General features: G+C 42.7%; 1 protein-coding gene across 2 annotated transcripts; it reads left to right on the top strand.

Moving 5' to 3' along the window:
- The first annotated feature begins 745 nt into the window (after nucleotides 1–745).
- Nucleotides 746–3739, top strand: LOC115571734 (methionine-R-sulfoxide reductase B1-A). 2 transcript variants are annotated; one of them, XM_075488160.1, is made up of 4 exons: nucleotides 746–997; nucleotides 1955–2097; nucleotides 2209–2326; nucleotides 2719–3739. In XM_075488160.1, the coding sequence occupies exons 1-4, from the start codon at nucleotides 943–945 to the stop codon at nucleotides 2733–2735; spliced, it is 333 nt and encodes a 110-aa protein (XP_075344275.1). In that variant the 5' UTR covers nucleotides 746–942; the 3' UTR covers nucleotides 2736–3739. The 2 variants fall into 2 exon arrangements, with proteins under 2 accessions (XP_075344275.1, XP_075344276.1); XM_075488161.1 differs by having other exon boundaries at nucleotides 760–890.
- Nucleotides 3740–21979: the final 18240 nt, after the last annotated feature.

Below are 21979 nucleotides of genomic sequence, written 5' to 3'. Positions count from 1 at the left end.
TGCGTGCTAACTCTTTTAACTCAGCAGCTACAGTGAAGTATGTGCAAATAATCTTTTCATATAAACTTGTGATCTCTGTGCACAGTGAGACTTTATTAAGCCGGACATGGTTTATGGAGCTACTTTGTGATTTGTTTTGGTTTGGTTTATTTGATTTTTTTTTTACATTTAAAACAAGTCCCCATCTGCTTCAGTTGATTAAAGAATGCTGCAAATAAAAGCTTGTTTCGCTGGGCGACAAAAGTTCACATGACTTTCCACCGGCATGAGGGTGAGCAAGTGCTGACTGAAATATCACTTTGGATGTGACACCGTCCAGATGATGAGAGAAGTTTACATTTTTACATGAACTGTCAACTGAGGTTTTACTTTTTTTTACAAAATAATGTGAACACATCGACATTCCTATTGTCAGAATGTTATATTAAAGGTTGAATGAGAGGAAAACATACTTAACCCTATGTCAGGGTAACAGAGATGATGAACAGTCACGATGAGCTTACTGGACATTTGCTTCAGATCCATCTTAAAATTGAATACAACTCAGGGAAAAAAAATTAACGGTAAATGGATCGAATGAAGAGGTGGCAGCTGATGACAACTCAAATCCAGATGATGTATTCTACTATAGATATAGATGTTGCTATCCAAAATCAAAGAAACTGTCTGAAACAGGAGGAACAGTGTGTTTCCGGCTCATCTTTCCCCTCAGTGATGACTGATCTTGGCTCCATTGGTCCTCCTGTTGTCCGACACTGACCTCTGGAGGCGGAGCTGATCACGGCGGTGGGCGGAGCCGCTGTTAAACCTGCAGCTCGAGATCAGTTCACACGAGAGGAGCAGACAGCAGCACCGTGTCCACGGGTCGGCTGTCAACCTCCATTTGAAGGGTGAGAGATTCCAGATTAGGATTTATCCGACCTGCCTCCGATCCGTGCAGACATGTCTTTCTGTCGGTTCATCGGCAGCGAGATCTACAAGGATCACTTCAAACTGGGTGAGCAGGCTGCTGCTGTGACGTAACCTCCAGGTGGTCGCCTGGATTAAAAGGAGCAACGTTTCTGTGTCTGGCCTGTTTGTGTAAACAGTTATTGGATACAAATTAACTATCTTTAATGTGCAAAAATGACGTTCAATGACCGTGTTATATCACAGCGATGAGTGACGACGAAGGTCAGGTGATGTGACAGCGCCTGAGGTTATAGGCCATCCATGAAGAGTAGCACACCTTTATTTTTTATTTTTACTCCATGATTTTGGTCACATTTGATAACGGTCACAAACAAACAGGTCATATATTTGTTGTTTGGTTTTGAAATGAAGTTACAATAGCCTCAAGCTATATTTAGTTAAAGTTAAATGGCTGTATTATGGTGTTTCTAACCTTAACGTGGGAGTGTGACCCCTGAATATTAAAGGGGCAGTATGTAAAGTCTGGCCTGCTGTCAGATTCAAAACAAATACCGGGCAGCAAATCACCAGACTAGCTGCTGCTAACTGTAGCTGCCCTTAGCTAGCTAACTCAGTTAGCCGTGTAGCTACCAGCACAGATTTGGAGTGCATACACTGTAGCAGGAGAGGCTAGCTGGTAAGCATGCTAACTTCTGCGGCACCGATACACAGATGGCATAAAAAGTGTATTTCTTCACTTTCTGTTGACAATTTTAATTACTTTTTTAATGGTTAAAACCAAAATACTCATGTAATGCACCTTTTAAGCAATGACTCATGTTATTTAATTGGATATTTAAATGAAAGAAATGCAAAAAAAAAGCCCAAAAATTAAAGAAACAGAATTTTGTTGTGACTCCTCAGACTTAACTTGGCATCTATCTGGGGGTCCCGATACCCACGCTCGTAACCACTGCCCTGTAATATTATTTTATCTTTAGGCGTTTTTTTCAGGTGCAAGTGATATAATGTACCGACTGTTAACAGTGACCGTCCCCTGCAGGTATGTACGTGTGCTCCCAGTGCAGCCACCCGCTGTTCTCCAGCCGGTCCAAGTTCCCCCACTCGTCTCCCTGGCCGGCTTTCACCGACACCATCCGGGAGGACAGCGTCACCAAGATGATGGAGACTCTAACCGCCTTCAAGGTACAACTTAACATCTCATATCTGCCATCAGTGGGTTTTCTGAGCCCTCTCTGTTTTACTGCTGCCGATGCGACAGTCAGAAACTGATGTGATTGTGTTTCACGCGTGCAGGTTCTGTGTGGCAAGTGTGGGAACGGTCTGGGCCACGAGTTTGTAAATGACGGCCCACAAGAGGGAGTCTCGCGGTTCTGAATATTCAGCCACTCGCTCAAGTTTGTCCCCACCAAAGGTAAGATGACCACAGACGTGATTGAGACATAGCCGGGTGGCATGTTCTAGTTTCATGAGAATAATCTCACTATCCCTTCCTAAAATAATGCCAAGGGATACAGAGAACAGTTTTAATTGGGACGTATTTTCAATCCAGAAGTGGAACACCATGAAAAATGGCTCCAACAAGCTGTATAGATTCTTTCAGCCAAGTAGGACATTGTTTCTAGAAAGAGATTTTGTGCTTTCTTTACAATCCTTTGTGCCCCGAGCACTAACGAAACTCCACTCACCTCCATAGCTCCAGGGCTCTGTAGCAACAAAGCATCAGAGTTTACGTTTTGCTGTAATTGAGAATCCACATGCTTGCAGAGTGGCAGTAAGTGTGTTTGTCTTCTGTCTCCGTCGCAGGCAACGACAAGCAATAAAGAGTGAGGTCTGAGTTTCCCCTCCAGCTGCTGTATCTGCTGCTCGGTCCGGGATCGGTGAACAGGTTCGGTCAGCGGGTGACGTGGACGGGAGAAAAAGCCCGAGAGGGACGGCCTGTCCGCTGAAGAGTCTTTGACCGGCCTGTGACACCGTGACGGGACCACACACTGCAAATATTCCCAAAAAAGAAGTTACATTCCTCGAATACCTCATCGTTAAATACATATTAACTTTGATTTGTTATTAATATTATGTCGCTCTTAAGAAAACTACCAGTATACACATGTGATTTTAGCAACCATAACAGTTTTAAAAAATCATGTAGCAGGTTTTTAATATTTTTTATTGGACATCATATTGAGTCATTTACTTCTATTACTTCCCGAAGATAAATGTAACCATACTTGCATGATATATGCACAAGAATCCAGATTTCTCGTCAGGCTTCACTTTTGTATGCTTATTTCACAACTACGCAATAGCAAAAGAAACACTGTTGATCTGCTGTATGACTCAGCTACGTTTTTGTTTCTGTTAGTCACCTACTGTGAGCTGGTTTACTTGAACTGATATGTTTTGCCTGTGCGAAATAATCAGTGACAGCAAAGTGGCGTCCCCAAGGAGGGTCCAGGGGGGGTCATGAGAAGTGTGTGTATATCATGCTTCTAGCTGATGTTTTACATTTGCAGTAAATCAGTAATGTAAATAAGATTCAACTAACAGCCATCCAGGTGGTTTTTCACCATCTGTTAGTATCCAACCCCCTGCTTTTTTGTAGCCACCCCAACATTTTCAGTGGCCACCTCTGGCCCTCCAATTAAAAATTGCTTCTGGGGTTGCCCCGTCTCTCAGAACTCTTGTGTATTTGCATTTTACTTTGAAAAACTCACATACAAGTCAAGAGTTTAGTATGATAAAGGATAGCTCTCATTTATCCTCCACTGTCAGTGTATTCATATGGAGGAACAATAACAATACCAGAAATAAATTATAGTTTGATAGATTTTTGTCTTCTTTCTCTCTCTGTTTATTTACTACATATAGGTATTTCACTGCAAATCAGAAGGAAATATGCTTTTAAGATTTAACACTCAAAACAGTGCATGTACAACTTTGGATACTTTTGATACTTTAAGCACGTTTATCTACATGGCGATTTCAACGAACAAATGAGTCGCTGAGAGACTGAGGTTGGGCCTGATTGTCTGATGCGCTTCCTAAAAGAATTCACTGCTATTCGAAAATAAGTTTCAACTTTTTATTTACGAAAAACGATGATCAACTCATGATAAAATGCACAAACTCAAAATCAAAGTAATCACAGTGATCAAAAGATAAATAGCGGTCAACAAAAATACAGCGACCCAGCTCACCCTCTCTCTCTCACTCTCACAATGAGAAATGAACAGGTGCCTAAATTAACTAATAACCCCGCCCATATCCATGTGACCCGCTATCCCCCATTCAATATGACCACATAATAAAATATCATAACCAAAACAACCACCAAAAGATAACAGTATCCCTTCACCTTGTGTCTAATAGAAAAAGCACCTACCAATTCATTCATGGCTCCTACAATCTAGTAACACAATATTTTCAATTTGAAACTTTCACAGATTGTTTTGTAGTGTTATATTGCTACTTTAATGAAAGAGATCTATTATGTCATAATTTTTTTCCTTCGCAGAGGAGGTCTTGTTTTTTGTGTTTCATGTTTCAAGTTCTTTTGTTTGTGTGTTGGTTTGTGGGCACCATTACACAAAAACTACTCAACAGATTTCAATGAAATTTGGGTGGAGGTCGGGTCTCGGCCCAGATTAGAACCCCATTAACTTTTGGTGCAGGTCCAGATGAATGAGTTCTTTAACACTGTGAGGTAGGGTGTTTTTTTGTTTTGTTTTTTTTACATTTTCATGAATTTTCCTGGGAATAATGCATGGATCTTCATGGAAAAAACAGGGGTATTTAGGTGGCTGGTATCTCTAATTTCACGAGGATCCATAAAATATGGTAAAACAATTATGTCTGGTTTAATATTTAGAGTAAGGCAGGGTTGTAGACATTGCTATTGGATTGGACTTGATCAAATTGGACTGTTTGGCCTTTCTGGAGGTGTGTGGGGCAGTCTTAAAACTTTGAGCGGATAACCTGGGGTTCTCCAGATCGACCTCTAGATGGAGCTCTCATTCCTCTACATCGCATCCACTCCTCCACAGATGGAGCTGGTCCCCCAGTTTCACCAGTTACTGAAAAGTCTGATTTTAACAATTTGTGATACACGTATGTGGCGCACTACCTGTGTGTTCCCACCGCTGCACATGTAGAAGCTTCCTGTCATATATGAACACAGTCTGTGTTTGTTGTCATGCATTAATTATGATATTGGTTGTGTCAGTGGCAGACAGGGGCTCAGGCTCTCTCTGTGGCCCAGCTGCAGGCCATATCCTCTGGGCTCTGGGGGTTGGCAAACACCCTGAGGTTTAGAGGAGTAGCCTGGCCGCCTGGAGAGAGACTGAGGGCTATCATTACAAAGGAAGTACACACACACTCACACACAAATACAATCCCAGGAAAAACATGCGTGCCAATCAACACACTGTCTGCCGTTCTCTTCTTGGGCACCACACATCTCTCACATCTCTTTTCACCTTAAGCTACCGCATGCATTGATGTATTGATGTCTTTACACACACACACACACACACTCTCTAAAACACACACAAATAGACACACACAGACCTCTGTTTTATTGCTCTCACCACAGACAAGTACAGTTTGAAGCATGTTTTCTTTCAAAACATCACTTCTTGTAGTGTGCAATTACGAGAGGTCATCATAACATTCGTACGATGCCGTTGAACCCTCAGCATCAACAATTTGAATATTCTGGAGAGCCCTTCTCCACGTCCATCCAGCTCAACTTCTGCAAGGCTGCCAAAGGTATTCAAATGAGTCTCAGTCCTCAAGTGTGGTGGAGGAGCCCGACCTTGCATCGAGGCTGTCACGGCTGAGTAAATTCCCTCTTGTGTTGTCTTGGCAGGCGAGCGGTTTGCAGCAGTTTGTTCCTCTCGCACGGCGCAGTCCATTCGGTGGATGTTTTCTGTGCATGCATTTTTAGCATAGGTGGTCCCGCTAGCAATCAAACCCACAGCCTTGGCAGCAGCTGTGTTATGTTCTGCCTGTCAGACTCCACAGTAGCCCGGTGGCTGTGTGAGATAAGCATAAAAGTGCATACAGAGGAGATGAGATCAGATAACTGAGGTGAGTTCTGTAATTAAAGACCCCTCAAATCGTCATGCACTGTTTTTTCCATCGGTCTATGAAGTTTGATGCATTCCAGCCGTAATTCGCTTTTTTCATGTACTGACTAGTAAAACCTGTCATTTATTTTAAAGTTCACTTCTGCTTTCCACAGCAGCTTTCCTCAGGATTCTCAGTCAACATCGTCCCCCATTCTTCTACAGCTGCTTAAGGTGATCGTTGGGGGCCTTCTATTGTTAGTGTACGCTATATTTTGAACATTTTGCCTTTTATTGCCGTCAGACAGCCAGTTCCTTTGGCGCTACATTCCCTCATGAAATGTTGCTGTCACAGTCTGACTTTCAGTTTCTGTCTGACAGAAATGTAATGTGCCAAACATTTTCAGAACATTGCAGGCACTTAAACGGATATAAATATTTTTTTTTTACGCAGGCCCTCTTTTAGATGGCTAACAGAGGCCCTGCTTGCCTGTTAGTGCTGTGTGCTGCTTTTAGATTCATTACCTATTGCAGGTAATGAACTGACAAGGGATAGTACCTAATACAAGTCCATATCAAAGGACCCCAACTATCACTTTAAGGCTGTCCTCATCAATAAAACAAAACAAAAGCAACCTTTTTTCTAACTGAAAAATGTTCTGTTAAATGCCTGAAATCAATGAATTCACTATAGATCTAAAAGTAAAGAAATTAAAGACCTCTGCCCACACACCGGACAGGATGTTCAACCTGTATGACATCATGTGCAAGATCCACTCAGCACATCTGACTGTAAAAACCTGGCATGCTAACATTTTCTTTTATTTGCACTAATCCCAGTGTGTTCCTGTGTTTGTTTATTTCCTTTTTTGTTATTTTCCTTCAGTCTCTACTTTTTCCTTTAGACGTGGTATGATTTCCGAAAATTATCAAAACTGCTGATATACTTTTCGTTTTTAGCTTCATCATTGTATCTCTTTTAATGTTTGTGATCTTCAGTGTTTCCAAGGATGCTTTGCTTTGAACCTTTGAGTCTTGACATAGCTTTTTCTCTTGTGATGTGTTTCTCTTTTAGCCCTGTTGTCTTTTTTCCCCCATTCTTTTTATTTACCAACACCTGACTATATTTATTGGTATCATGATATTCTCAGAATATAGAAAGAAAATACACTATGACACAGATTTTTTTCCCTCTTAGGTTGACAGCGATAACTGATAGCAACCTTCCCGTCACTGCTTCACAAGTCCATTTCCTAGTAAACCAGAATTCAAAGGTATGTTCTTGGCACCAACAAGGTGTGTCCACCACAAATATGCTAACTACCAAACAGAACTGAACAGAGATGCGGTTCATAAAATGCTTACTCTTGGCATTTCGCGCTCGACTACGTGACAAATACGTGAGTGATAATTCACGTTCTCATCACAGCTGTATGACTCATACAATGTGGGTTTTCTGTCGACACCCAAGGAAGAGAAATCTTTCTCTCAAAGAAGTGTGAACTCGTCTTTTACACAGAACTTGGGGTTAAAGGTCAGACGGTACACCGCTGGGTCACTTAAGTGCTGCATTAACCTGGCGGCCCTTTTTTTTTGGTAGACATGAAAGAGCTACCTACACGATAAAAAAGTGAGGCTATTCAGAGGGCAGCTGGACCTCCTAAAGGGTCATTTCTGCTGCATTTTCAGCATCCTGATGCATTCAGGGACCCTCACCTTCCCTTTCTGGGCCGTACAGGTGAACCTTCCATTAAACACAAACAGCTCGGATAGAAATCCCCTAACCGCAAAATGATTGATAGAGTAAATTAGAGTAAATTCGAGTACTTAATGAAAACAAACACTTTTCCCAGACTTGATAAACATTATTTCATAGAAACAGACTTGAAGAAACACAATTTTTCCCAAAGTGGATAAACCCCCAGAGTATTTCGGAATAGGTGACTTTTCAAATTTACGGCCTGTAATTTCTTTCGGGTTTCAGCTCATGAGCTCCAGATCAGATAAGATGATTATCCAAAATTGTCCCATCAGTCATCGCTGCCTCCCCCCCACCCCCCTTGGGCCATAAAGCAGGTGGATGAAATCATGGATATTAGGGCATATTAGAGGGGCACGGCTGCCAAAACACACACAAACACACACATATTAATTCTTTGGATAGAAATGCCTCGACTCATAGGGGGCAGCTGCTTCACCATGGCAACATCGGGGCGTGTTAGCGGTGTCGTGGCTGACAGAAAGTCAGATAACATTTGTTTTGAGGATGACATGGCAAATGTGTTGTGGTTTACATGTTTTGGAGTGAAGATGCCTCACCATCAGGCCTGAACTTGCTGTCAGTTAGAGGTGTGTGATGTCATTTTGCGCAAAAGTAATGACATTGTGCTTAACGGCTACTGGCAGCCAAATAGTTTTCCGTCAGGGTGGACGTCTTATGCTTTGATTTATTTTCCCCGCATATGATTGTTAAACATTGGTGCAAAATGATGCAATTTGATGGATGCGAGAGTAACTCAGAAGCGCAGCGTGAGAAAGTGTTCATAAACATAATTTTTTTTTCTGTGTTTGTTCATGTGTTAATCACTCTTTATCTTTTAATGGGTTTCAAAGCTAGATGCCCGAAGGGGAGATTCCACCGACAAAATATCACACCCACATAAAATTGAGGAAATTTATTTTGAAAACGCCGCAGACGACAAGATGTTCTGACTTTTTAGTCTCTAGTATGAGTCGTGGTCCAGAGGACGGGCACATTCTGGACGGGGTTGCAAAGTGTTTTTCTCCACTTTGTATTTCCGTTCAGTTTTTTCTTTAAACAATATTGTCAGTGTTGCCAAACTAGGAGCAGCCGTTTTAATAATTTCAAATCTGTTTCTCAGTATCCATGGTTTATTGCTAGTTTGATCTTTGCAGAGGGCTTTTAAATGCTATAATTGTCATAGTTTGGGGGTTTGGTTAGTTATTTCCTGTTTTTTAGTTTCTTGTTGTGACTCTCTGCTTCCTGGTCAGTTGTGTTCCCGATGTTCTGTTTCGCTCCTGTGTTCCCGACCTGTTCCCTGTGGTTTACTGGTTTTGTATTTTTCTTTTTTCCTTGGACTTTCCTTTACCTGTCTTTTGTTGCCTGCATTTTGAATGTTGAACTTTGGACACTGGATTTTGGTTTTCATACTTCGACAATAGCTCATTAAATCTCCCTTATTTGTTATACAGCCTGCCTGCCTGTGCATCTTGCGTCTGGGTCCTTTTTGTGTAATTGTGACATTAACACCCAGGCGGTTCATCTATCATCGCCATGAAGATGGTCCCATAGCGCCAAAGCTGCTGAATTGGACCCCAATATCAGCAGCGAACTAATTTAAGCTTCAGATTACAGAATCAATTTTCTCAAAGATACTCGGTCTTATCTATCTGCTTGCAAATAACACAACTTTACACTTTCAAGTCACTGCGGTGCTTAACGCCGAAGACCAATTTGCTTGCAGGTGATTTTCCACTCCTTCCCGTCATCGTGTTAACATAAATGAACACCTAACGGTCACAGTCTGGTTCGTTTAGGTTCAACAAACTACTTGGTAAGGTTTAGGAACAGATGACATTACATATGAGATGTCGGTTGAATACGGTACGACTGTTAACTTACAGAAGCAAGTTAAAAGAAGTCAGAAGTGTTTATTTGACCCTAACCCTGAAATATAGGGTTCCACAAACTTTAGAGTCTCAAAGCCAAATCAGAGACAATCCTACTTTATGCTACTCAAGCTGTTTCTTTGTGGGTTGAGTGGTATTCCAAATGAGTGAATGAGTAGTTCCTACTTGCACAATGAGTTCAGAAAAGAAGGTCTGTTAACAAAACCTTTAAATGTGTCTGAAAGAGTCAAACTGTCAGCTAACCAGTCCATCAGTGGGACGAGAGTCACTCAGCATCTGGGCTGAATTAGCCCCAAGCCTCTGGACGCAGAGTCTATCTGCACCATCCATCTTGATGTCCTGACACGCGGTGCCTGTGGACCGCAGCGCCCCGGCTCACCGGGACCGCTGCGTCCCCAGTGTCAGTCAGCAGCATCTCTCAGGTCCCTGCGGATGCCGCATGTGTTTCACCATACATCATCCTCGCAGATCCAGAGCATTGAGCTGCTGCTCAATAAGTCAGCGAACGGGCGGAGCAGACAGCGACGTATCGACACCTTTCGGCTCCAGATGGGATTTGAGTTAGAAAGCAACGAGGGATTTTACTGACATATTGCCTTTCTGTGACGTTTCACATCGGCTTTGATTGAGTGTTTATATGTTTTGCATGTGTCTACATGTGACCACGGTATTTCACAATACTGCTGTCCGAGAGGAGTGTGTGTTTTAGATGTACGCCATGTTTTCCAAAAGGTCTAGTCAGCAGCGACTCAGTCCAGAGAATTGAAAGGGACAGCAGTTGGAAGCCAAAGGCCAGAGTACACTTGACATGTACAAAATGTCATCCAGCGATGGTCTAAAGGCATACGACACTGTTTCAGATACACGAAGGTGCTGCGAAATACCCTGTAAAAAGGTCAGACAGTCTTTATTCATGGTGCTGCACTTATTTGTACAGACGAAAAGTGACAGAAGGACTTGTGTGTTGAATGAAAAAGTTCAGACCCTGCTGGTCTGTCTCTGGGAGATTTTTGTCAAAATGTCGATTTCAGAAAGGTCCAAAAACGGTCACACATTGGACAGGATGTCGAGAAGGGCCTTCCAGATGCTGTAACCTTAATTTTAACACCTTTAAAGTTGCTATGAAGAATCCCTCACTCTACTGCTGCTGTTGAATTTTTCCACCACATACATTACTATTTTTTTTTTAAGTCTGCTAACAAGACACTCATTTCAAAGATTTTATATTTTGCTTTATTTTTTGCTTACAGGTTTGCTTTTCTATTTGAACAAAGCACACAGTGGAGAGCCTCTGGAGTCATCAGGGGCTGCTTTCCTGGTAGAAAATAGCTTTGCTGAAAGACCACAACATTGTTTCTGGAAAGATAAGCTTTTAAAATGATTTTGTTGGAAAATTCATGCATTTATTGGATCGTTAAAAGTAGACAGATGACAGCAAGTGAAGGAGAGCGTGATGACAGATGGCCGTGCAATAAAGTGTCCGATGCCAGACCTGAGCTGAACCGGCGCGGTCGCCACTGTTTGAGCTTTAAAATGTACATTTTGGATGCTTTGAGAGCAAAAAATGTTTAGTTTTTTTCACCTCTATGGTGTTGGGGTAAATAAAATCTGCACTTCTAAATACTGCTCGAGAGGTCTAATTTGGGTGAACTGACCCTTTAACAGCCACCAGATGAGAAACAGGAGCAGCTCTGAACCGATTCAAAGTTTACACAAAGTGCTCCGTGGCGTGTCCTGGCAGCTGCAGGTAGACGCACATCCAGGTTTCATGCCACATCTAGCCCGATCATCGCTGTCTGATTTAAGCGTCGGCCGAGCAGCATTTCTGCTTCGCACTGAACGCCTCCTGACATCGCCGCTGACTGTTTGTAAACACCGTCTCTGAGTCCTGTCCAACTGCGTTATCTTCAGGCCTGGGCGCTGATAACTGCCAAACACAGCGACCGGCTTCAAAGCCGCCGAGTTCCCCCAAGCCGGAGCGACGCACGCTCTGAAACTATTTAATCAGGAGCTTTTCTTCTGGGCCTCCTGCTGCAGACCTGGAGAGCAGACGCTGGTGTGTGTGTGTGTGTGTGTGTGTGTGTGTGTGTGAGTATTGTTTGTGTGTGGTTCTGGTGGTTAAGGGGGTCATGTTTGTTTAGGCTGCCTGTCTCTTTCAGTCGGTCAGACTCAAGCTCACAAAGGTATAATTCTGCGGCGAGACTGCTGGAGATCTCGCTAGTTTTCAAAGTTTTCCCTCTCGTGCGCCACAGTCCACTGATTTCTGCAGCTTAGAGCGTCATACTATCAAACAAAAGGATTCTGAGGCGTGTTGATGAAGTTACGGCTCAAAAAAAAAAAAGCTCCTGTTTTCCAACTTTAGGCATCCACACAAACGCCGCAAGAGACCGACGCGAGCATTAGTCATTTTTATTTTGTCCTTGGGTTCCGCAACTACCTATCAGATGGTCTACCAGCGCGGTGCGGCGTGGCTCTATATTTACATCCGAGGTCCAGAGTCTGATATATCGTCCTCCTCTGTGGAATTTCATTGCAGAGAGAAGAAGTGACCAGGATGATTATAGGCCAGTCTTTGTTGCATGAATGACATCATGACCGTGGATCATGGAAATCGCATGGTTTTGGAGATCCTCTACAATGCGGCGCAGTAAATCGCTCAGGAGCCGTAGCGTGCCTTCCAAGATTCTTGGCTCAATATTTGGTTTTTGATGCAGAGGGGAAAAAAGGTCAGCGGGGCGATGCCTGCACGAGAGGAACACACAGGCAGACTCACATAACCTGCGAGCCGGGCAGCTCTAATCGGCACATTTTACACGGTGGTCTTTATTAGCTCGAGTTACACCTGTTAGATAACCTATCAGAGGAGCTGATTGCTTACTGCTGCGGAGTCGAGCGCAGATCAGCTGATAGCTCTGCTGTCGTTAAAAGGGTCTGACGTCACCTGTACTCCGACCTCAGTCCTGTGTTGAGCTGTTGGCTGGTGACCTCACTTGTCTTTGTCTAACTTCATGTGACGATGCAAGGTTACAAAAATAGTTAAGAGGCGAGACAATAAATCGATTAGTGGCTGGTATTGAATTAAAGGTGCAATATGTGCACATTTTAGTTGAAAAAGTAAAAAAAAAAAAACAATTAGTCGATTACATAAACTAAAATTTCAAACAGAATTTAAAGACACAGCTTCGATGTAACGGCGTCTATGAACTGTGTAGCAGAGATATTTATTGAAGTTAGCTTGCTAACCAGCTAGCCCTGATACCATCCTGCTCCAAAGCCAGTGGTGCAAACACCAACACTACCCTGGTGCTCCGAGCTCCCACAAGACTCTTCTTCTTGAGTCAGAATCTGACAGGTGACTAACTCTTACATATAGCATCTTCAATCGCAAAATGTTTTCATAGTCAGTTAAACACACTTGTCATCCCTGATTTGATGGGAATACTTTCCCACAATTGAACCATTAAGTGCTTACGTGTCTTAAAAATGGTGGTTGCTAACAACTGGTTACATGGGACTACACACTGACCGTGTGGCCGAATGGATAAGCTGTCTGACTTTGGATTATAAGATTGAGGGTTTGAGTCCCTTTGTGGTCATTATTCTATTCACAAAGGCCTCTTACAGCATCGTTCAAATTTGTCAGCAAGCAACTTACCTGTCCTTTCCCAAATGTTTTAATCATGTTACAATACATAATTACATTAAGCTAACATCCTCATGTAAGCTTACTGTTAAATGTTAGCTATCAAGGTTTTGCTAACATTGGTTCACCTAAGATGTGACTTTACAGACTGTGATGTGTCTGTAAAGATCCAGGCATCAATTTAGCGAGAAATTTCTTTTTGTCTTCGGTTTCGGGGGACAGAATAAACAAAACGCTTTGCGCGAGGCCATGGTCGTGTGTCAGTTTCACCGCTTCCCCAGCAACTATGTTTGAACCATCTTGACAAATCTTGCTCATAGCACATATAAGTTTGACAGGACGCAGGAAAGTTGGCCAAGCTTCCTCAGCTGTTATTGGATCACTTAGCGAAAGAACGGCCTGGATTCAGAGAGGCTCAGCTAATATGTTATATCTTGTTTCATCGCCACTAAAGCAGTAAACAAAACTGTTCTCCATTTTTTCTTTTCTTTTTTTTTTTATTTTTAGCAGGCAAGCTGTTTTCCTTTGCTCGCAATCTTCCCTCACAAAAACACCTGATCTTAATGATAGGAATCAATTTCTCGACGAACGAATGCAGGCGCATGAAGACCTCGCAGTTCCAGTTTTGGTGCTGTTTGTGTTAGTTCAAGGACTCTGTGTTTTGTATGGAGACAGGAAATTGTAAAAACTTTGGGTTTATGAAACCTTTTCAAACCCTCAAAAATGCACAGCTGTATTCCTTCCTGTTCCAAAAAAGTGGACATTGTAAAATCAAGAGTTTTAAGACGAGAAAAAATCCTGTGTTTCAGACCATATTGTAAGGTGTTCTATTTCGGAGGATTGTTTTTAAAGCTTTGTTAAATTGCAGGAGAACACGACTCCTCGTCTCAGTGAATGTAACATTTTGTTTCAGCCATTTTTGCTCTTGATCTTGTCAAGTGATACACTTATTTCTCTCCGTGATGTTTTGTCTTGACCTCAAACGCTGCATGACACACCTGAGTCTGAACAGCATTATCTCCTCCTGCACCGTTTGAATGGGCTAAAAAAAAAAAACAGTTGAAGTCATACAATTGGTCAGCATGCTGTCAGCACAGATCTACAGATTATTATGCCCCCCCCCCCATCCTATTACACAGAGAGGATGTTTATAATGCTGAAATATTTTGAGCGCAGAACCAGAATGTTCCCGAGAAACAGGAACCATCTGAAGTCTATCCGTTCCCTTCAGTTTCACTTCTCTCAGCCAAGATGCTTTTTTTCCATCACAGTTTACACAACCAACAACAAAAGAACAAATATACATAAAAAATCTATCAGGATATTAACACAAAAAAGGCTGCTCTTGCTCCCTTTGACCAACGCGTATAAACTGTGAGGTTTCATTAGGGACAAAGGCCGCTGTTTAACAACAATGACCTGCAGTAAAAGTGGAAATATGATAAGACAGGAGGGCATCAGGTCGAGTTTCATGGAAGCAGCCACACTCACCTTTTCCCTCTGCGATGACTCAGCTTTAAAGGGGCACTCTGTAGTTCTGGAGAAGAAATTAAAACTCCGAATTTTGACATGATCCGAACTAAGAAATAATAATTTGTTCTACAACTGAATAAACCAGCTCCTCTCAGTGGACAATAAGGTCCCCAGAATACTGTTTGAAGCTAGAAAGGTAGCAGGGTCCGCCACATATAAACAAAGTAAAAGGTCAGTTCGTTTATTCCGTTTACTCATCTATGAAAACAAAGATGTTTATTTAATTTGTAGTAGTAGTTCTACGTAGTGAATCTTTAAACAGCAAACAGTTTTTTATAGTTACCCCCCAAGTTTCCCTGTGTCACACAGCGAGGTGACGATCCTGTGCAGGCATGCCTGGCACTTTACAGTCTCTCTTTACTCCTCACTTGAAAACAATTTTCGAGCAGCGAGCTCGTAGCCACACCCATGTGATAATGTACAGTGCTGCCGGGCCCTATACTTACCCAGCCCGCCGCAGAGCTCTGCCCTGCAGTTATGGCTCAGAGTATGGCCCTGCCACTGGCTTTCACACAACACACAGTCACAGTGCACAGATGCCGGGACTGTACGGGCTCTCCTATTGGTGGATGTCTGTGCTTTGTTTTAAATTGGTAATCTGCAGGGGTTTGTTGACTTCAAGACGTACATAAATTCCTGCGGTGTTTTCCGTGCCTAACGAGATTAACTGTCAATCAAAGATCTGCAGTCGTTGCTGCGGCTTTTTTTTTTTCCATGTTGTTTTGTTGACAGAGTAAAGAGGTGTGTCCAGACCAAGTTTATGTCCCAGGTGTGGCGTGGCACTATCGCAGCAGGGTGTCAAAGCGCAGTTGTGTTCGCAGACACAGCTGGATACAGTCAGAAAAAAGAGCATTGTTGTCATTTTTCCCAGTGGCAAACCTCGCTACGCCAACTAAAAAATTCCTGTGGCCCGATGGCATTTTTCTCACAGAGCCCCATCAAACAACAATGTTCTGTAAATCATTAGACAGTCAGTGCATCCAACATCAAACAAGCTCAATAGTATTTATAGTAATTATAATAGTAGTAAATCCCATAACGATGAATTGTAAAACCTCTTTTCATATTTCCATCATCTGTGACGACTGTGGGATATTTTAAATGGCAGAATAGAGAAAAGCAATTATTGGTTGGGATCAAATAACTTGTTTTGCAGGGGGAAAGGGCATCGAAGCGACGTGTTTAGGTTTAGGAGAAGATCTCAAGTTAAAATAACTACACTAGTCTCGTAATATACTCACGTGACACTATGTAAACTACGTCATTTACGTACGTTAACGTACTTACGTTGCATAATTTAAAAACAAATCCTGACAATTGAAAGACGCTGGTCCGCGGAGAGAAAGCCCACTGTTTGTAATTACAGAATCATAAAGTCTACAATTAATGTTCTTAAATTTAATACAGATCTTTTTTTTGCAAAGCCTAATCAAGCAGTTCTTGTCCCTAAACTAGACCTGGCACGGTAGGAGCACTGTTTGCTAATGTTAGCCTGTGCCGCTAACGTTAGCAGTGCTATCAATCAAGCGTTAAACTGTGAACATGAATCCATGCTTCCTTCTCTGTCTGCGTCAGATAAACGACGAGTGGCATTGTGATAGCACCAGGATCGCCACAGTGTCGCAAGAGAAATCACCAACTAACACTTAGGTAGTCATTGTGAGCATGTTAGCGTGGACGTTTAGCTCAAAGTACTGCAAAATAACTGCATTGCTAATAAGGCTTAACACTCAAAATTTGGGCTCAAGAGCCAAATAAAGCTGTTTTCATGAATGTGACATCATCTCTATGTTTGGGCAATAAGCAGGACGGTACAGTGAAAGAGATGCTCATGCCTCCAGTTTATACAGCGGACCACACAACATGGAAACAAGGCAGGAAATGAACTAACTCTCGTTGGAAGGAGCGGGTGCCATCCCTGACTTTGATTTCTAGTTCTAATAATACACTCACGGCCCGTGCCACATACACGTCAAAATGTTCAAATTACAAGCAGACGAGGGAGGAAAATCTTGTCTCATCCGTCTTGTAATTACGCGTCAGGGCTATCTGGAATTTCTGACAGCTTATCTCCCACTCGGTAAAAGAGAATCCCATTCATGTCAACAAACCGGTGGTGTATACGTCAGCGAAAGCCACCGCCACTGGAAGCTGTGTTCAAAGGAAGATGGAACTCAGACTTCCACTCGCTAATTTCGCTACTTATCGGTCATATGAAGTGGGAGCTATCGCGGCGACCCTCACTGCCGATCATCTGAAAGTGAACTGCGGTTGCTGCCGACATTTAAAAATGCTGTGACCGTCTGAACACAAGGATCACAGCCCGGAAAGTGAGACAGCTTCTTCGAAAACTTTGGGATTAAATCTCTTGGACCGACTTTAAAAAGAAGCCCTGTCCGTAACTCTTCCTTTAATCCTCCGTGGCCTTTAATGGTGATGATGTCTGGGGGAATTTAGTGACATGCTTCTGTGTGTGTGAGAGAGAGAGAGACACACACATTCCATCCAGGTGAGTTAACAGGCCATTTGAAGACAGCTCTTCACATGTATTGTATCCTCAGTGATCCAGTACAACACCGGGACAATGCCTGGTATTCTCCTCTCCTGCGGGACAATGGCTGCTACGCCCCTCAGGACAACTTGAGAAGTCTGGCGTATTCACTTTGACCTGAAACAGCGAGGGGATTCGCTTTTGTGAAGAACACAACAAAACAAAAAAAAAAAAACACAACAGAAAAGCCCTTTTGAAAGGAGACACAAAACAGAATGTCTGTGGATAAAATACATATGTCGGTTTAAGATTCATTGAGGGTAAATCTCTGCTGCAGAGCTTTTTGGAAGGCTTTAAACGGCAGATGCAGTAAATATCTCCAAAGCAAAGGTGGGCTTCGTCCATCTGCAACCTCACTGTTACACTTAAGAATTATGGGTAGTGTAGTTTTTCTTACAACAAGCTTGATATGCTGACTTTTTTCCGAACCTCCTAGCGCGTGGTCAGTTTATCTTTGATGGTTGCGACATTATGGATGTCAATCAAAATCCTCAAATCAGATTGCGAATGGGGATTTTTTCACTTCTGGCCCCTCACTGTTGAGCTTTATTAACAAGTTCATATTAAGGGACTTAAATTTAAAGCAACATTATGTAGAAATGTTGTAGAGATTTCGCGCCCACCAACAGTTTTCTGAGTGCAATGTGTTAAAAACTTTAAAACTGCAGAAACAAGTGATGAGACACCGTACCATTAGAGTGATTCTGAAGCTGCTATTTTAAGATAAAAAAGTTACATAATGCTGCGTTAATGGGCCAGGAGAAGACTGGCTGATCAACATTTTCAAAGAAATAAATTGGTCTCACTCTTAGAGATGAAGTAAACATATATATAGCTTTGGGTTGAGATTATTTGATGACAGTACAGTAGGGTACAGTTGTGCTGAAGTATGATCGAGCCCAGCTGAGCTCGCCACCTCAGCTGCAAGCGGATCACACAGCAGTCTGGATTCCCAACATGAACCTGCCAAGTTCGAATTTCCGACCACACAAGTCCGAACTTGGACCGGTCTGCATTGAGGAAGGCCTCCTGTCATTGAAGCAGCGCTGCAGGTCGTCACAGGGACTTTACCCAGAATTACAGACCAGAACGGTCACCAAGCTTTGCACAGCTGTCTGCCTTCCCACAGCTCAGACCTTACACAGGCCGCTAGGAATTCAACACAGAGGATGTCTGTCACTGACACAGGTGTGTGTGTGTGTGTGTGTGTGTGTGTGTGTGTGGGGGAATACCTTAGTTCAGGTGTTCTCCTGTAAACTGTCAAAGAGAGTAAAGTTCCCATACATCAGACGGTCTGGCTCAGACAGATATGCCTGCAGTTTTTGTCTAATCCAGAGGCTGGGTTAATTTTCTCTCCACGTTGTTAAAGACTTGATTATACGTTCTGCTTTATAGCTGATGTTTAACTCAAGTTTCTGAGTCCCGCAAATCAGTTTGCTTGTCACTCTCAGGATTAAAATGGTTTCAAATGATTGCATGCTGTTTTTATTCACTTTTTTTTCCGGCATCTTAACTTTTTTGGAAACATAGTTGTATATCAAGCGCTCAACATCATGCTAACACAATGACAACAAAACTAGCTTTTCTCTTTTTTCCCCCCTCATATTATTATCCAATATTAGAAATATAAATGTTCGTGTTGATATCTTGGTGATTCAGTCGATTGTTCCACATAACTAGATGAGGTTTTAGCTAAAGGAGACAAAACCCTGCTAATGCAAAACTCCTGCTCAAGATATTTAGCGTTTGACTCTAATTAATTCTAACAATTTGGTTTAAATCACTTATTTATTTATTTATCCATAAATTCATTTATTGGAGTGATTTCAGTATTAAAATTGGATGGACAGACAGTTAACTAGCAAAACAGTGATAGATTTAAAGGGTAAATTCACTCAAAAGTGAAACCTCAGTCATTAGCTATTCACCCCAATGCAGATGGAGAGTCAGGTGAAGTTTTGTAGTCCACGAAACAATTCTGGAGCCACACAACAAATCAATGATTCCAGATTCTGAACAGCTACAACTGAAGTAGCTGGAGACTTGTTTAAAAACTGTTCAAATCCATCAAAAAAATGTGTTTCCACCTCTTTTAAAGCCAAAATCTTCATTCTAGCTGCTAAGCTAAAAGCCCTAGCACGCATCCCATCTGAGCTAGGTGAAGGAGCTCAGCCGCGCGCGAAGGATGTGAATAGCATCTTTTCGAATCAATTTGGGATCTGGACACTTGGATTACACCGGATGAGCCAGATATTAACTATCTAGCAGATACAGCTATCTTTTAACTCCACCACATAAATAATCATAACAATGTATGTTTTAAATAATGGAGAAGGATGCTGAAAGACATTTTGTTTTTAGATTTCAATTTTAACAAATTGGGACAAACATAGATGAAAAAAAAGAAAAGAAAAAAGAAACCGCCTTCAAAGACCCCGATCAGCTCTGTACAGAACACATTAAACAACACAAAGCAAGCTCACAATATTGATCACTTTGACTACAGAGTGGCACGTCTCCGATTGTTTTTCAACATCGCTGCGGATCAATACGGAGGAGAGCTCGGAGAGCACAGAAGGGTAAATGATGCCTTCTCTGTTTAGAGACTCTGAGAAATTGACAGACTGCCAAGTTGGAAGGAGCCCGGGTCGATTGGATATTGTCATCCCCTTCAGATTTATCATCCATATGGACGCTCTGCCATGTAGCACCCCACTTATATTACAACATGTACGGTGGAGGTGCCAATAAATTGTGATTTATACTGTAACACATTTATCGTCAGAAAACTATGTGGGGGGAAATGAAGGCGAGGTGTGAACTCCAGCGAAGACAGATTTTAATAAGATCTACCCGAGATCACTCAACCACGGCCCGATGAGTCCAACCTGAAACTCAAGTTTCAATTCTGTAAAATACACCAACAACACACCTGCCAAGACTCCGGCTGCTGCTGTGATGCAGGCTGGTGTGTCACGGCGTCTGAGGGACTAGTCGGCTCGTCTCTGTCCTCTGTGATGGATGTCTCCCGTATGGTTGTTCATCATCTGTGTCTAATGGATAGGATAAGCTCTGATAAGACATTCTGAGGGACTGACAACAATCCTGATTTTTGGACTGGATGACTGAATGATGGCGTTTTTTCCATCATCAGAGGGTTTTTTTTTTTTCCTGGATTACAAGATAAATCTGATTTTAAAGTAAATCATGTATTTCCGTGTGGGCGTCTGTGTTTGTCTGCCCTGTCATCTAGAGTTATCAGAATGTGAAGAAATGGTGTTATGGCAAACATCTGTCTGTGTGTGTGTGTGTGTGTGTGTGTGTGTGTGTGTGTGTGTTTTGCAGGGATATCTGGGAAAGCAACAGCACAATGGTTAAACTTTCAAAATAAAGGCATCAAAACTTCTGGGTTAGGTTTAGGGAAATGTCCACCCGGCCGACCCTGACCTCCTCACGATGCAGACTTTCTGACTCTTCATACTCTTCATGTTCGTCATTATCGCCCCCAGCAGCTGCAGCTTCGTGGAGCAAAGCATAGTGTCCCGACCAGTCTCTGTCCTCTATCTGTACACTGGTAGTACATCTGCTGTTCTGACTCCGGCTCAGGCCTCTGGAGGACGGCACTGACTGGTTCCCCGACCTCCCTCTTGCTCCTCCTCCTGCTGCACACCTTCGTGTCCCTGCCTGAACCCGACGCGTCCTCTTGTCCTCTTAGTCAGAGCGGCTGTAAATCACCTCTGCACTGTGTTCCCTGTCATCTAACTGACCGTTGTCCGTGTTTGTCCGTCTGCTCTGGTTGTTTCCACCGGGAGGCCTGAGAGCCGGCTCGTTGACTCCAGTTGTGGTGCCGATTCCAGCGCTAACACAACCTGGCGTCTTTGTAGCCACTTGAGGGGAAATTTTATGAGTAGTATTGGAATGGTACGGGTTCAGTGGTTAACGTATGCAGGGTGAGTTGTACGGGAGCCTCCTCTCTTATCTACAGTTTGTATTTGTTATCAGCAGTTGACTGTGCCATCCTGTTCAGTGGACTTGTGTGTGAGTACATACAAACGTGTGTCAGACTGTGACAGTGACGGTGGCCGTTAAAGTCTGATTTAGAGAAGACTCAAAAAGAAACTGGTTGGACCAGCCGTAAACTGCGAGGATCATCAGAGAGCACTTTCAGGTTGCTGGAATACAGCAGGCGGCTCCTCCGGTACACGGCAATCACACGGGGGGGAGGGACTGAGACATTTTATCTGACTGTGTCGCCGCCGCTGAAAATATAATCTGTGTCCTCGGGCTTTCTTGGCAAAGTTCAGGAATAGTTTCACCGGGAGATATAAAGGATTTTGCCTCTGAAAGCTGCGTCTCAGTGAATGTCTCACATGGCAGGCACATTTTTTCTGAAAGGGGCACTATGTGAGAAGAAATTCTAACTTTTACATTTACGGTATCAAAGAGGTAGTGATAAAAACTCAGAAATATTTAACTTTTCCATAACTGAATAAACAAGCTGTTCATGGAGGGAAAAAAAAGGTCCACAGAACAACGTTTAAAGATAGAAAGGTGGCAGGGTCCGCCACATATAAACAAAGTTAAACATGTGAAATTGTCCTTTAAGGTCAGTCTGTTTATTCG

The sequence above is a fragment of the Sparus aurata genome, chromosome 20 (assembly GCF_900880675.1).
Source record: "Sparus aurata chromosome 20, fSpaAur1.1, whole genome shotgun sequence".
Taxonomy (NCBI): Eukaryota; Metazoa; Chordata; class Actinopteri; order Spariformes; family Sparidae; genus Sparus; species Sparus aurata.
This window is presented reverse-complemented; position numbering and strand designations above follow the sequence as displayed.